The sequence below is a fragment of the Phascolarctos cinereus genome, unplaced genomic scaffold (genome assembly GCF_003287225.1).
Source record: "Phascolarctos cinereus isolate Bilbo 61053 unplaced genomic scaffold, phaCin_HiC Scaffold_726;HRSCAF=1367, whole genome shotgun sequence".
NCBI lineage: Eukaryota > Metazoa > Chordata > Mammalia > Diprotodontia > Phascolarctidae > Phascolarctos > Phascolarctos cinereus.
Window position 1 is genome coordinate 119,317,354 of NW_027556098.1, and position 16,244 is coordinate 119,333,597.

General features: G+C 40.0%; 1 protein-coding gene across 1 annotated transcript in view; it reads right to left on the reverse strand.

The window, feature by feature from the left end:
- The window catches only part of LRCH3 (leucine rich repeats and calponin homology domain containing 3), a 154,297-nt gene extending 141,392 nt beyond the window's left edge, over positions 1 to 12,905 (reverse strand). The window contains 1 exon segment of the mRNA XM_020986024.2: positions 12,607 to 12,905. Within this exon segment, the coding sequence (XP_020841683.1) occupies positions 12,607 to 12,862 (256 nt within the window). The 5' untranslated portion in view covers positions 12,863 to 12,905.
- Between the last annotated feature and the right edge of the window lie 3,339 nt (positions 12,906 to 16,244).

The following is a 16,244-nucleotide window of genomic DNA, read 5'->3' on the forward strand; positions in this document are numbered from 1 at the left end:
TCTAATTTTTATCTTGAACACTCACATTTAATTTATAAAAATACTTTTTAAGTGTTTAACTCTTGCTACACCTCTTCCAGGAACTCTAGCTGAGTTTGTGCCCAAGTTGTACTTTCTTCTGAGGCATTGCTTGTAGATGTTTTGGGTCTTTCTCTTCTTCTATATTTGTGTCTTGAGTATCCCAGACATCCTAATAGCTTATTATGATGGGGTTCATTTTTTTCTTTGCCCATTCTTCTAGCTTACTTCTTGACTTCAGACAATGCTAGGGTTGAAGTCTGTTTACATTTCGAAAGGAAAGGTCTGGGCTGGTCCTGTTGTTATTTTCTTGGGATATTGAGTGTTTTCTTATTCCAAGATTTCAGTGCACCCAAAGTGGTCTGATTCAAGGCAAAGTCTATTTGCTAGTCTGCCCCTAGTCTGAGCCCTGAAAGTTCTTGACCTTGGTTTGGGTCTATTCAAGAGCAGACTGTGGCTGGACTCCAACTGTATGCAGCCAGTTGGAAAGCTCTGTTGGTTCAGAGTGGCAGGATTGTATACTCCCCTTTATTCTGAGATTCCTGCCTTGGTTATTCCTCTGCAGACTGGGTTAGATGCTGGCAGTGAAACCCTGCTTTGAGTCTAGTCAAACTATTGCTGCTGCCTTCTGAACTTCCTCCTTTCTCAGTACATTGCCCAGGGCCTTCCTACCAGGGAATGCCTCCATTTCACTTGGCCCGAGAACTGGGTAGTGGGAGACAAAGTTTCCAATTTGTACCTGTCCCCATCCTTAGTGCCCCAGTACAGGTCTAGTGGGCATGCTCTTGGCCTCCCCAGTGTCTACAGATCTCTTTTTCCATTTGCTGACCTGGCTGGAAAAAGGACTCATTATAACTTTTTCAGGACTTCCCCACCATAATTCAGTCTGGTGTGTTTTCTTTATCTGTTTGCAGGAGTTCATGGGCAGGAGTTCACCATGCTACTTCCTACCACTCAGCCATCTTAATTTGATTCTCCCCTTCACCCCTAAAGACCTTTCCAGAAAAGGCAAAACTATTAAAACCCCTACAGATTTCATCTGAAAGACAGGGTGAGCAAAAGGTTACTCTTAGTCTTGGCTGAAATAGTGACCAATATTTTAATCCAGTCAGCAGAAATACATGTAACACTTGCTCAGGACCTCAGCTCAAACTAGCTGGCAGGCCTGCAGGACCCTCTGCTCTGCAATAATTGTATGGTGACCTTATGATTCTTTAGGTTGCATACCCTGGGGGATGTGAACAAAAGAGACTACCTTTATTAGAATCATGGAAGCTTCTCCCCCTTTTGCTGGAAATGTGAGCCTATCACCTTCAATAAAAGTTATTTTTGTTACTATGTTATGGTTCTTGTTGGAATCACAACTGGAAACCAGGGGCTCTATGGGCTAAACTGACATACTGGAAAAAGTGCTGGACTCAGAATATAAGACCTGGTTTCAAATACTAACTCAGGTACTTACTAGCTGTATGATCATGGACAATCCTCTCTGTACCTCAGTTTCCTCATCTATAAAACAGGATGATAATACTTATATCTCAGATTTGTTATGAGGAAAGTATTCTGTAGCTATTTAAATGTGAGTTATTATTACTAAGTATCAAAGCCTCAATTTCTAAGAACAGCTTGAACAAACCAACTTTTGTGTACACTTAGGCAATTTTCTAGGCACTGTTAGGGTGTAATGAAAAAAGGGCTAGATTTGGGAGTTGGAAAGATGTGAGTAGGTTCCCAGCCCAGTTCTACTTAGAGGAAGAAGACTAATACTTGTGTTAATACTTATTTCATCGAGCAATATCAATATCAAATGGGATACAGCACTTAAATAAATGTAAGCTACTATAAAAGTCTATAAATAAATTTTAAATTTACCAGTGTTCATTTATATAGGCTTGAGTTTATAACAAATCACTTTGCTCCTTTCTTCCATAACATTCACACAACCTAGGCAGGGAAGATCTCCTAAACCAGGGGTTGTTAACCTGTCTCCATCATCTTAAAAAATATATTATTTGGTAATTATATTTCAATATAATTGGCTTCCTTTAAATCCCATGTATTTCACTTTTATGCATTTAAAAGCACTGAGAAAAGACTTCACCAGACTGCCAAAGGGATCCAGATTAAGTGACTTGTCACATGGCTAGTGGCAGAGATGCTGAGTTCAGGGAAAAGCAAGTGGGTCAGTTTGGATAGAATGTATAGTTTATGAAAGGCAATATTATACAAAAAGCCAGGAAAAGTAGGATGGATTCAGTTTGTGAAGAGCATTAAATACCAAGATGGGAAGTTTATATTACCTTAGGGGTAATGATAAGGATTCCTTATGTTTCCTGAGCATGGAAATTAACATGGTCATATTTGTGATTTAGAAGACTTCTGAAGCTCTGAAAAGGATATATTAGAGAAAAGAGAGACTCTAAGTAAGGAGTAAAATTAGAATGCTGCTACAGACCTGGTTAAAGGTAATGAGGGGAGGAGAGGACAACTAGGGTGGGGGTCATGTAAGGAAGAGGATGTGAGAAATGAGATATGTTGTAGAAGTAGAATCAACAAGACTCATCAAATGACTGCAAATTGGGGATGAGAGAGAATGAAGAGTCAAAGATGACCCCAAGGTTGTGAATCTGGGAGACTGAAACAGTGGTAGTGTTTTCAACAGAAATAGGAAACTTTTAAGTAAGGGTAGGTAGATAAGAGTTACATTTGGAATATGCTGAGCTTGATGCTTTATTAGAAGAAAGTGTTTAGAAATTCAAATATGAAGTTTGGGGGAAATGCTGGAGCTGTATAGCTTTGGAGTCACTGGCAAAGAGCTGACAGCTGAAGTCATGGGAATGAAAAACATTATCAAAGGGAAAGAGACTGTTCGGTCATGCCTATAATGAGGGGAAGGAGAAAAAAAAGTGAATAAAAAGAAAAAGCAGTCAGGGAAGCAAAGAGAGGATATTTTCACAGAAGTAAAAGAGGGGACACCGTAAAGGTGAAGGTAAGTCAATGCCAAAAGCTACAAAGAACTCAAGGACTGAATAAACTTTGACTACAGGGTCTGACAATTCAGGGAGAATTTCAGTAAAGGATGAGAACAGCAAATTGAGAAAATTAAATTGATTCTGTGTCTTTTTTTATTGATCCTATTTACAATGAATTGATTTTGTCCAGTTACTGCCTATAGTTCTCTGTCTCTGAACACAGTCCAGAAATTCAGCTGGCCTGTAATAAGTTAAGTTTAGAAATCCAATTCTCCTGCTAAAGACTCTTCTATTCTTGCCTCAAGGAAATTTGCTATCCTTTTTTTTTGTTTATGAAGAGAATTTAATATTTTTTCCTTTTTTTTAATTTTTATTTTATTAATTTTTTTCCATATACTTTTGAGTTGAAAATTTTTTCTCCCTTGTTCTCCCCCCCCCTCCCCAAGACGGCGCACAATCTGATATAGGCTTTACATTCACATACCCATTAAACATATTTTCACATTAGTGAAGTTGTAAGTAAAAATTAAAACCAATAGGAGGAACCATCAGAAAGATGAAACAAAACTCAACAGAAGGTAAAAATAAGTGATAGTGATTCAACTTCCATAGTTCTTTCTTTGGATGTGGACAGCATTTTCCAACCTGAGGCCTCTGGAGATGTCTGAGATCCTCGTAATGCTGAGAAGGGTTCAGTTTAACATTCTTAGTCATTGCATAACATGGCTGCTATTGTGTACAAAGACCTCTTGGTTCTGCTCACTTCACTCAGCATCAGACCATATAAGTCTTCCCAGGTTTTTCTGAAGTCAGCCTGTTCATCATTTCTTATAGCACAATAGTATTCCATTATATTCATATACCACAACTTGTTCAGCCATTCCCCAACTGATGGGCATCCTCTCAATTTCCAATTCTTTGCCACCACAAAAAGAGCTGCTACGTGTATTTTTGTACATGTGGGTCCTTTTCCCATTTGTTTGATCTCTTTGGGATATAGCCCTAGAAGTGCTATTGCTGGATCAAAGGGTATGCATATTTTTGTAACCCTTTGGGCATAGTTCCAAATTGTTCTCCAAAATGGTTGGATCATTTCACAACTCCACCAACAATGTATTAGCGTTCCAATTTTCCCACATCTTCTCCAACATTATCATTTTCCTGTTTTGTCATGTTGGCCAATCTGATAGGTGTGATGTGGTACCTCAGAGTTGTTTTGATTTGCATTTCTCTAATCAATAGTGATTTAGAGCATTTTTTCATGTGACTATAGATGGCTTTAACTTCTTCATCTGAGAACTGTCTGTTTATATCCTTCGAGCATTTATCAGAAATTTGCTATCCTTAAGGGATTCAAGTGGACAATAGTGAGTTCGGTCCAGTATCTATACCCCATCAAGCTATTCTTCAAGGATGTATAGTTTGCTATCCAACTAAGTCTGATCCATTATCTCTGACCTTGCAGGTGGACTCAAAAAATGAAAATTTCTTAGTCAAAGGAGGGAAGGAAGGGGTTGTTGCTAACCTCTCATTCCCAATTTCCAACCAATAATATGGTCCTCCCTGCCTTAACTCTGTAACCAATCCTACTGATTTCCATTTGTGATATTGAGCTCTTGTAGCCAATCATAATTTGTTTCTGGCCTTTGGAAGTCCTATTCTTTGTTCTATACTCCCCAAAAATGAAAAAAAAAAGGGAGCTGTCCTTCTGCTTGGGATCTTTTGGCTAACTGAGGCAGTCATTAGATCCACTTTATTACCAGGTTCACTCCCTGCTAATAAACGGTTATCTTGCCCCAAAAATATGTGCCTCAGAGTACCTTCACTGATTTTCACTCCAAAGAAAATGAAGATGGGTTGGGGTGTAAACTACTTATTCAGGTAAATGGAAAATGGATATGCAATAGTAACTAAAATAGGCAGCAAGATCAGGGTAGCTTTTTTTTGGATGACAGAAGCCTAAGCCTATGTGTAGTTGAGAGGAAAGGAACCAAAAGAGAGTGAAACTAAAGATAAAAGGAGAGACAGGATAATTGACAAAATAACATCAGGAGAAGCTAGGAGAAGGTGGAATCAAAGATATAGGTTAAAATATTTGTTAGTCTGGGTCAGAAAGAAAGCCTTTCTCTGAGATACAATGAATTTTGAGTTATCAAGTTCAATTTACCAAATGTTTCTTACATATATACTATATAGAAAGTCCTATATATTATGTGCAAGAATAAAAAGATGGAAAAACCAACAATTCTAATAATTCAGTAGGGAGATAAGACGTGCACAAAAAATTATAAACAAAAGACACGAGATAAGCATGTAGGAAGGGTCAGACACATTAGGAAAAGGAAAAATCAGAATTATGAAGAAAGTGCTTTGCAAATTTTAAAACCTTACATAAATGTGTGTTAATACAAAAATCACCTCTAGCTAGAGAGATAATTGGTTCTCTTTCACTATATTGTAAGCTTCCCTTTTACTTCTGTCTTTGTATGCCCTACACCTAGCACATAGGAGGAGGTGCTTAATAAATGTCCGCTGATCGAGCCATATCAAAGAGAATATTGTTAACAAATGGAGATAAAAAATTAATTTTAGAATTGGAGAATTTGAACAAATTCACAGAGACAAGAAGAGAAATGGGAGACATCAGGAAGTGGCTAACAGTCCAGTCTGACCAGAAGAGAATACACAAAAAGAGGCCAGAAAGGCAGGTTGAAATGAGACTATAAAAAACCTTGAATGACAACATAATCTATATTTGATCCTATAGGCAGTAGGAAGTCTATAAAGGGGTTTGAGCAGCGCAACGAAGTGATCAGTCTCATGCACTAGGAAGATTACTATAAGACCAGTATGAAGGATAGCTCTGGAATTGAGAACCTAGGTTTAAATCTCACCTCTGGCAGTTAACCACCTGAGTGACCTTGAACAAATCATTTAACCTCCCTAAGACTCAGCTTCCTCCTCTGTTTAAAAAAAAAAAAGAGGTGATTGGATTAGATGGCCTATAAGGTCCCTTCTACATCTAGATCCATATAATTCTATGAGTATAAGGAACTGACAGGAAGGGAGACCAGTGAAATAGGGTGGTAGAAGCAGGAGTATAAAGTAGTGACTGTGAACTTAAGATTTAGCAAATGATGGCAAGTATATGGATAAATCAAACCATCAATTAAACTGGGGCAACTTGGAAAAGGGAAATGCTATCAACAGAAACAAAAATATGAGAGGAAGGTGGAGGGAGAGAGTTGTTAGATACTAAGAATCCAAAATCTCAGAATTCCTATATTTGAACAGGAATCTCCAACAAATGATCTTCCACTTAAAAACCTCCAATAAGGGAGAATTCATCTCCAGAAGCAGTCCATTAAACTTTGAACTGCCCAAAAAGCCCTTCCTGAGAACACCCCAAAATCTTTCTCCATAACTCCCAATTAGTACTGCTCTTTGAGGTCAAGAAAAACAATTCTAATCAGTCTTCCATATGACAGCTCTTCAACTACTTGAAAACTGTCATGTGGCGTATATATCCCCAAGCTCTCTCCATGATAAATAACCCAGTTCCTTCAAGTAATCCTTTTATGGTATGATTTCAGTTCTCACACTGATACAAAAGCCCATTTCTTTCTCTATACGGTTGCTGAAAAGCCTACCCTCCTCTTCAGATAGTCCAATTTGTCAGTGTCATTTCAAAAATGTAGGGCCCAGACTGAATGCATTATTCTGTTATGGGATGACCATGACAGAGCACAACAAGACTGTTCCTTCTCTCTATTATTACTTCTTTTTTTTTTTTGGAGGCAATTGGGGTTAAGTGACTTGCCCAGAGTCACACAGCTAGTGAGTGTTATGTGTCTGAGGCCAGAGTTGAACTCAGGTTCTCCCGACTCCAGGGCCAGTGCTCTATCCACTGTGCCACCTAGCTACCACCCATTATTACTTCTTACACATTACTCTACATTCTGGACAATGAGCTTCTATTGACATAATATGCTACTACATTGGCTTTTCTTGGCTGTCATGTTATACCATTTATTTTTTTGAGTTTGCAGTCCACTAAAATCCTCTGGATCTGTTGTAGAGTCACACCTGGCCCATCCTTTATTTGTGCAGGTGAAATGTCAAACCCAACTACAATGCAGAACTACACTTACCTCTATTAAATTTTATCCTAGGGTGTCAAGAGCCTGATATCTGAGGTATTAGCTAATTCTTCCAGCACCATGTCATTTGCAAACTTGAGAAGCATATCATCTAAGCATTCAAAAATGTATGACAGAACAGGATAAAATATAGATGCTTAGGTGCTTCTCTAGAAAGCTCCCTCTGGGTTAACAATGTTACATTAATCTCACTTCCCATTGGGTTTGGTCATTCCACACGTTCAGGTTGTTGATTGAAATATTCTGCTAAGCACTGCAAGTTGAATAGGTGTTCCACTGTCTAGCCAAAAACAGCACTGCTTCCCAAGGAACACATTTCCCCATAGTTTATTCATATTAGCAATACCTAATTTACCCACGGACCTTTGCAGTGATGTCAGTCTCTCTAGAAGCACAACAAAATAGGACTACGATCTTGATTTTATATACATATATATGCACATATCTGGACATAATCATTTAACCAGTCAATACACATTTATTAAGCCCTTACAATATGTGAGACATTTTACTTAATGCTGGGTTCAGAACACAAACACAAAACAATGCTCCCTCTCTAAAGAGTTTGCATTTCTGTGGGGAAGACAAGTACATAAACTGGTACATGAGATACATAAAGTAGATGGAAGGAAGCTTTAGAGAGAAAGGCAGTAGTGGCAGGTCAGGAAACTGGGAAAAGCTACTGGCAGAAGTTGAGTCCTAAAGGAAGCCAGGGAAACTAAGAGGCCAACATGAGTCAAGAGAGTATTTCTAGTATGGAGGAAAACCAGTACAATGGCATGGAGATGGAAGAGGGAGGTCAGGAATGTAAGGAACAAGTAGGCCAATATGACTTAATGGTAACGTATGTAGAGGAGAGTAATGTGTAAGAAGACTGAAGGATTAGAAGGGGCTGGGTTGTGAAGATGTTTAAATGCTAAATAGAGAAAGTAATATTTGATCTTGGAAGTATTGGGGAGCCATTGGAAACTGCTGAGTAAGGGAGTGACCTGGCCAGACCTATGTTTTTAGAAAATCATTTTGGCAGCTGTGTGGAGGATAGATTGTGGGGAAAGACTGGAGACAGGGAGACCAATTCGAATACCATTATAATAGTCTAGGCCAGAGATGACTAAGGCCTGAAATAAGATTGTGGCTGTGTATGAATGGAAAGGAAATATATTCAAAAGATACTGTAGAGAAAGAAATTTTTAGATGTGGCAAGTGATTGGAAATGCAGGATGAATGAGAATAAGGAGCTAAAGATGACACTAAGATTGCAAATCTAGGTGACTAGAAAGATGATAGCACCCTTAATAGTAATAAGGAAATTCAAAATAGGGATGAGTTTGGAGATAAAGGAGTGATTTTGGAATCAGAACACCCAGGTTCAAAACTTGCCACTGTCATTTACTACCTAAGTTGGCTCATGAGTAAAATGAGGGGGCTGCACTACAATCTCTAGTTTCTTTCAAGGCTGAAGTTCAGCCTCCTAAATGAGGCTTATCCTGATCCCCCCCAGCAGCTTGGCTGATGTTCTGCCCACCAAAAACCCCTACTTTGTACTATTTTGTATATATTTTGCATTTACTTATCTGTGTGTATGTCACTGCCCAATAAATGTGCAAACCATTTCCACCCAATAAAGTGTAAACTCCTTCAAGGCAGCTGTTCCCTTTTTGTCTTTGCCTTGTACATAATAGGGAGCTTCATGAATGTTTGCTTGCTGAATGAAAGATGGCCAGAATCATTAATTAGTCAATTCAACAAATATTTATGAAGAACTAATTGTAAGGCACTAGACATAAGATGAAAAACTACAGTAAATAGTCCTTACTTACAATGTAATTAATACAAGCAACATATCCAATTAAGAATAGTATCGGAGAGGGCAGGTAGGTAGCACAGTGGATAGAGCACGGGACCTGGAGTCAGGAAGACCTGAGTTCAAATCCAGCCTCAGACATTTGACACTTACTAGCTGTGTAACCCTTGGCAAGTCACTTAACCCTGAATACCTTGCAAAACAAACAAACAAACAAAAAGAATGGTATCTGAAATAGGTTGCAAAAGTATACTTGCTTGATATCAGCATGGACCTGGACTGGAACCCAATTCTAATGTTGAACTGGAAGTAGGGGGTTGGGGTTGGGAAGGGTGTCTAATACTACATCATTCTGTCTAATATCAACTAGGCTCCAATGTTTCCCTGAAATCCTTTTAGTCATAGTCTGCTGAGTGCCAAATTCCCCGTGGGTTACAGGATCATCTGTAAAACCCATTTCCTTCACAATTTGGATTATCAAAAACCTTAAGCCTTCTGGATACCAGACTTCTAGACATATCCCTTTAATTAAGAGGGAGGCTTATGTCTCCTCATATAATGTCAGAACTGGAAAGTCCTGTGGAATATGTCTAGTCCAATCTACTTATTTTGCAGATGAAGAAACTAAGACTCAGAAGATTAAATGATTTTGGTCATGGTCACACAACTTGTTAGTTTAACAGCAGTAATTCTTCCCACGATGTCATGCTGGTCTTCTAATATATAACCTCAAATGATCTGAATTAATGCAAAGATTAATAAATCTGGTTGCTGTCTTTTTCAAAATCTGAAACAATCTTCTCTGTTCATTATTGTGATCATTTCACTTATCTCTCCAGTTATTTGAGTGTTTCCCATTATGTCTTATATATCAGAAGTGGAACTATAACTTCCACACTGTTTATATTCCTCCGATTATTTAAATGTTCCCAGCAGATAACCATGCTCTACATATCCATGCATTAAAGTTCCTAGAACTAAAACGCCTAGATTACATATACTGTTCAATGTAATGGACTGTGAAGCTAGCATTCAAGTAACACTTTCAAGTTTTGTATAGTTTGAGCAAAAACCAGCATAATTTTGGTATGGCTTATGGTAAATGTGTCCCTAGAATACATTATTTTTGTACTAAAAGAGACAAAATAACCAACTAAAGATGTATTATGAAATGATAAAATGTTTTTAAAAAAACCAATTTGGGTAAAAATAAAAACATCAACCTTTAGAAGGTTGGGGTTTTTTGGTATGTGTTAGACTAAAAGTATCAACAACAGGGCCCAAATGTAGAAAAACATTTTTGTTAAGATTTCTTTTTCTTTTTTTGGGGGGGGGGATTAGGCAGCAGGGTTAAGCGACTTGCCCAGGGTCACACAGCTAGTAAATGTTATGTGTCTGAGGCTGGATTTGAACTCAGGTCCTCCTGAATCTAGGGCCAGTGCTCTATCCACTGCGCCAGCTAGCTGCCTCTAGAAAAACATTTTTATGAATTTAAAATGTAATAAGTTAAACTTGATTATGAATGTACTTCTAAAAGAGAAAACTTTTACTTAAGCAGTGTCCTATCAACAAAGGATTTGAAGTCTGCTTTCACCAAGTGAATACATTTCCTAAAACTTCAAGGAAGACCTCCAAAAATTACTTCAAAGTAGTAAAGACAATGAATTAGGTAAAAAAATTTTAAGTAACATGTTCCTTAGCTTCAGGATCAATGAAGCAATACTGAAATGATAGGATCATGATCACTACTACCTCAGGAAGTTACCTTTGTAATAAAATACAGAAACTGTACACATGAGTCACAGATTTAGATGCTGTCTTTCAATAAGCAGGTGTATGGCCAGTAACTGCTCAGGTTTAGCAGGGCAAGCAACTTTCAATTTTAAGACTGATCATTTACAAAATATAAATTACATACAAACTGCTGCTTGATGAAGTGTTCAATTCCCCCTAGAAAGTAGTACAGGATGAAGTAAGCAGAAATAAGAATTACATATATTATGTGAGATACTCAAATTACAGAATAAAAAGGAAAAGCAAATGCACAACCTAATTCCTTATCACTGACACAGCCACCACCAAGATTCAGAGTTACACATGAGTATCACGTAACAAACTGATTTAGTGTTTTAAAAACTTTCCTCTAATTTCCATGGATAAACACTAAGTTATATTAGTCTTGTTTTGCTCACTTTTCTAACATCAGTGGTAGTTCATATCATTTGTCAAGGTTCAATGAGTTTGTACCAAATATAGAAATTGCACAAAATCTAACAATAGATTTTTGTGTAAGTTGTTCAGACATAAGTGAATATAAATAAGCAGACTGTCAGGCTCTCCATTAATAAATGATGCACACTATTGTTTCCATTTTGAATAAGAAGCAAAGTGTTATTCATTCTTTTGTGACCAATAATACCCTACAAAAAATAAAGCACATTTAATTTCCTCAAACACAGCTGTGCAGGGAATTCATAATAATAAGTGAAGATTAGAGGCCAAGTTTTCTGTTCAAACCCATGAATGGATCCATTTTAAAAAAAATCTACTCTAGGAGGATGTTACAGTTTAAACAAGGAAAACCTGGTATATTTAACCTGCCACTACCAGACACATTAGGCTTCTAAGAAACTGCAGAAGACATCTATAAAAAATATAATGCATAATTTCATCTAGATCCCTAGATGAAAAACTACATTTTTTTAAGCTAAATGCCTCCCGATGGCCACAAGCACCACCACCTCATTGCGATGACAGCAAGGATACAGTAACAGTCTTAAAAGAGTTCCTAAACACAGTCTAGGACGGGTTCTTAACCTGGAGTCCCTGAACTTTTGTTTTTTAATCGTATTTCAATTAATTTTCTTTTCAGTTTACTCTGTGTTTTAATTTTATTCGTTTAGTGACATAATGAGAAGGAATTCACCCAGACCGCCAGGAGCTGAAACATGTTAAGAACTGATCTAAAGCAACTTACCTAAACGAGGCCACACAGATGTAAGTCTTTACCTAGTACAACTCTTGAACTACCTGCTGCTGAACCACACTCCTTCTTGTGAGTTTGCAGAGATTCCCAGGCAGAGTAGTGTGCAATGGGAAGAGGGTATCAGGTACCCCATTCCCCACAGTCGGGCCATTACCAACAACCAGCCGGCCCCCCAGGTCTTAATCAAAACTTCCCCCAAAGCCTACAGCTTCAGCAGCCACTGAACAGGGGTGGCCTCCCCCCCCAAAAAAAACAGACCTCTGGGAGTGGAAGTTAGGAAGCAACTTTCTGAAGGAAGGTAGGAAATCACCAATCCCCGCCCCGTGCCTTCCTACATTTACACACCCAGTCATCCTCTCACCCAAAGGATGCTGTCCGGTCCCTACGGGCCCCTCGGGGCTGGGAGGACGGGCTCGCTGCCGCCGCCGCCGCCCCCGCCCCTCCGGGGGAGGAGAGGAGTCCCATGGCAGTTCGGCCGGGGCTCCGTTATCCGAGTCCCCGTCTCTGGAACCCCGGAGTCCCCCCCACACTCCCTCCCAGCGGGCGCCCGCCCCCTCCTCTCCGGTCCTCTGGCCCCCCTTCCCGGCCCCGCCCGCAGCGCCCCGTCCCGTCACCCCCCGCGCGGCGGCGATGCGCCCCCCTCCGTCACCCCCGGCCCCAGCTCACCCGCCCGGGTGGTGTCCGTCAGGTCGTGGTTGGCCGCTCCCCGGGGAAACTCCCTCAGTTTCCGGCCGCTCAGGCTCAGCGTCCCCGTTACTGCCGCCTCTTCTAAGGCCCGGTCGAGAGAACGGCTCCACGAGGCCGGACCCGGGCCCGTCCCGGGACTTGGGCCGCAGTTTACCCCGCAGAAACTGCTGCTTGACGCCGCTAGTCCCGAGTTCTCGGCAGCCGCAGTAACAGCCACTATCCCCGCGGCCGCCATTTCCCAGCCGACTCCTCTCCGGCCCGCAGAGAGGGCGCATGCGTCGAGAGGCTGACGGGTGGGAGGGGGAAGAGGTGGAAGGCTTGGGCCCCCGCATCGCTAGGCCGGCGCCTGCGCCTGTGCGCGAGGCCGGGAAGCGGAGTGTGGGGGAGGTTTGCCGTTTCGAGTTCCTTGCTCCAGCCTGCGACTGGAGTTCTGGTTGGTTTGTTTTTTTGAGCAAAGCGCTCGGATGTCTCTGGGCTAGAATTCATAGCCGAGGTCAAGACATGACTAAGCGAATATTCCTTGAAATGAAATGGAAATGAATAGGGGGCAGAAGGGGAAAGGTTAAACCGCACCCCAAACGCACGAATAAATAAGTACAAAGTAGTTAAACAGCTCCGAGGTTTGCTCAGCTCTCGTAAGGCGTGCACCTCGTATTACAACGAACTTCTAGAAAGCCACTTAGGTTTCTACCAGAATAGATGAAGGACACCTAATCAATAGACTGAAAGTCTTTCCCCAGTACGATGCTTAACTAATTGCGGCTGCCCTACATTCCTTCTCTGAATTTGCATTCATTGCCAAAGGTAAGCAGAGGGCTTTAGATGGCAGCAAAGCTAGGACCTTGAATTTGTGGGCCTTGCCGTAGGCAAGGCTTGAAAATTGAGGCCCGTATGTCAGTCCATATGAGGCTTTGAACCATGACGTGGAATCACAAAATAAGTGCCTATATACCTTGGACAACGGAATTTTCTGGAATTAAAAATAGGTAGCTAAAAAAAAGTACCATTAAAAAGTTGCTGTTCATCTGCCCATTACGTTGTTTATGACTAAGTTATACTTTGAGATAGCTGTATTCTCTCTCTATTCAGCCTCTTGAAGCTACTTTCTGCCCCGTCCCACCTCGATCAAAAAATTAAGAATCAACACCTCTACTCCACTTCTCCCCACCTCAAGGCTTCAAGGAATGAAACGCACCTTTTCCTTACAAAAATAACTGGGGACGCTTTTTCTTGACAAATAGGTTTCTTGGCGTTCCTCTCTCAAGTCCGTCAGAGAGAACTGCCTGGAGGAATGAAGCTTTACAAGTTAACTGCTTAGCAACAATCAATTTCCAAGAAGGTAGCGGGGCACCTTAGCAATGACCACTGCTTAGTGAGGGAGAAAGCGCTGGATCAAAGTAGCTTTGTGTATTTATTATCTGTTGCTCTAGGCATTATCTGAAGCGTGAACTTGGCTGCTTCTCGCACTTCTCAGTGGGAGGTGCTGGAGGTTTCAGATTAAAAAAAAATTCTGCTCTCCTGCCCTCTTTTGGAAAATAGTCACTTTGGCATCTGTTCCTCAGGCACACTTTTTATCCATCAGATCGCTCATGTTTTTAAATTACTGATTTCTCTAGTCCTATCATAAATGCATCCTCATTTGTCCTCTAAGTGGGATTTTTTGGCTTTACTAAATGGGACAGCACTGTGACATCCAGGTAAATCTTCTCCCCCTGATCTCTCAGCATCCCTCTCCAAATTCCCCAATCTCTACATTGGATTGTATACTTCTCTGTGTTCGTCCTTCCCCACTACTATACCAGCATAGTTCCTCACATGTAGGGAGTAGGTGATTAATAGTTGGTGAATTTATTGGTTATTCAAATCCAAGTAAGTCCAGATTTTGGATTTGGAACTCCTTAAAATTGAGCATGGGAGAAAAAGAGTTTGGACACTATTAGAATGTAGCTAATAACAGCAGGGCGAGCTGGGCCAAAAATGAAGTCATTCAAGAGAAGTTAAAACTTCCACTCAAGTTTCATCTAAATAGCCCTCACTATTTTATATTGTTTTGTCGATTTAGCGCCACCTACTGCTATATGGAGTAAATCTCAGCTTCAAAAATTTAAGGAAATACAATGTGTGCAGCCCGAGAGAAACTGGTGTGATGGACCCCAGTCTCTGTACACGTGGAAGCGTTCTTAGAGCTGGGGCTTGAAGCTGGTCTTTTATGGAATTAATTTTTGAGGAGGGAAAGGGAAAAGAACAGCGTAAAGCATGTAGTTAGAAATTACTCTGTTAAGTATGGGGGCAATTCAGGCTGACCTGAATGATACATAGGGTTCTAAAATAAATTTAAGCTCATCTTGACTCCTCCAGGAGACCGAGGGGAAAATAAACGAACAGGTGATGTAAAACTTTTGCAAGATCAGTGTAGGGCAAGTCAATTCTGTTTTTGCCTAGCATAGGCTAGCATATTGCCATGGCCTAGCATAGTCACTGGCAAATAGTAAATCCTTAATAAATGATGAATGGAATTGCAAACAGCCTTGATAACTCCCATAAAAGAGATGATGATCTTCTGGGAATGAGTAGGGTAGGATTAATAGTTGGGGACTTAGTGAAAGAATAAAACATCTGAGTCCTCTTTCATAAATGCATTAAAAGCATTAACGAAAGATAATGAAAAGATTTATGAGCAGCTTCATGAGTCAAGTTGAAAATGTTCAAAATTTGTAATGGTTCAGTTCTACAATGGTCTACATCTTTCCCAAATGTTGTTCTGCTACCTGTAAGGAGGAACAGGAAAAAAAAGAAGAGGACAATTTAGGGCTGGAATTGGTGCCATAGATTTCAAGCCATCCATCTTCAGTACACAGTAAGGGGGTACAGGGAGGGAGAGACAACCAACCATTTTTCTCATCCCTCCACTACAGTAGGAACCACTATGGCCACCTTTGTGGTTTAATCAAAAGTCAGGAAATTAAGATCGTAATCCTAATTGATCCCATTCTCTTTACCAGGATTCCTAATAATCAACTCTCATATTTACACTTTATAGGAGCATGTGATATTTGAAAGTTATTTTCTTCTAAGCTTATTATACCATATTTTGGTCAAACACTCCTAATGCATCATTAGCTCAGCACTGGGACTTTCCCTCCCTAAGAAGTATTACAGCTGTCAAGGGGCTAATTCAACCAAGGCTATTTTGCTGTAGCAACACGTTTATTCAGTTTTAGATTCAAAATAAGTAACAAACTACTTATGAACACTGGTATTGCAGATTTGGATGTCTTACAGTATTTCAGATTTCGAGGTTTATTGTTAATGTTTAAATCTGGTGAACTGTATTACAGACTTGAGCAGGAGAGGAAATAAAGGAAAAGGGGATTTCCAGAGTGACCTAAATGGGAACTTCCCTAGAGGAGAGATTAAACCAATTTTACAATAGAAAATAACAGTATCTATTACTTAATGGATAGATATACAAATGTGGGGCAAGACAAAAGGTAAATAGGAGTAAAAGCAGTTTTTTGCCCTTTCACTCATCCCAGTCTAGAATTATGAAATTGACACAGAACACCATCCTGGCCTTAGACATCCTAATTTCCTCAAAAAGTTGAATTTTTCTTCAG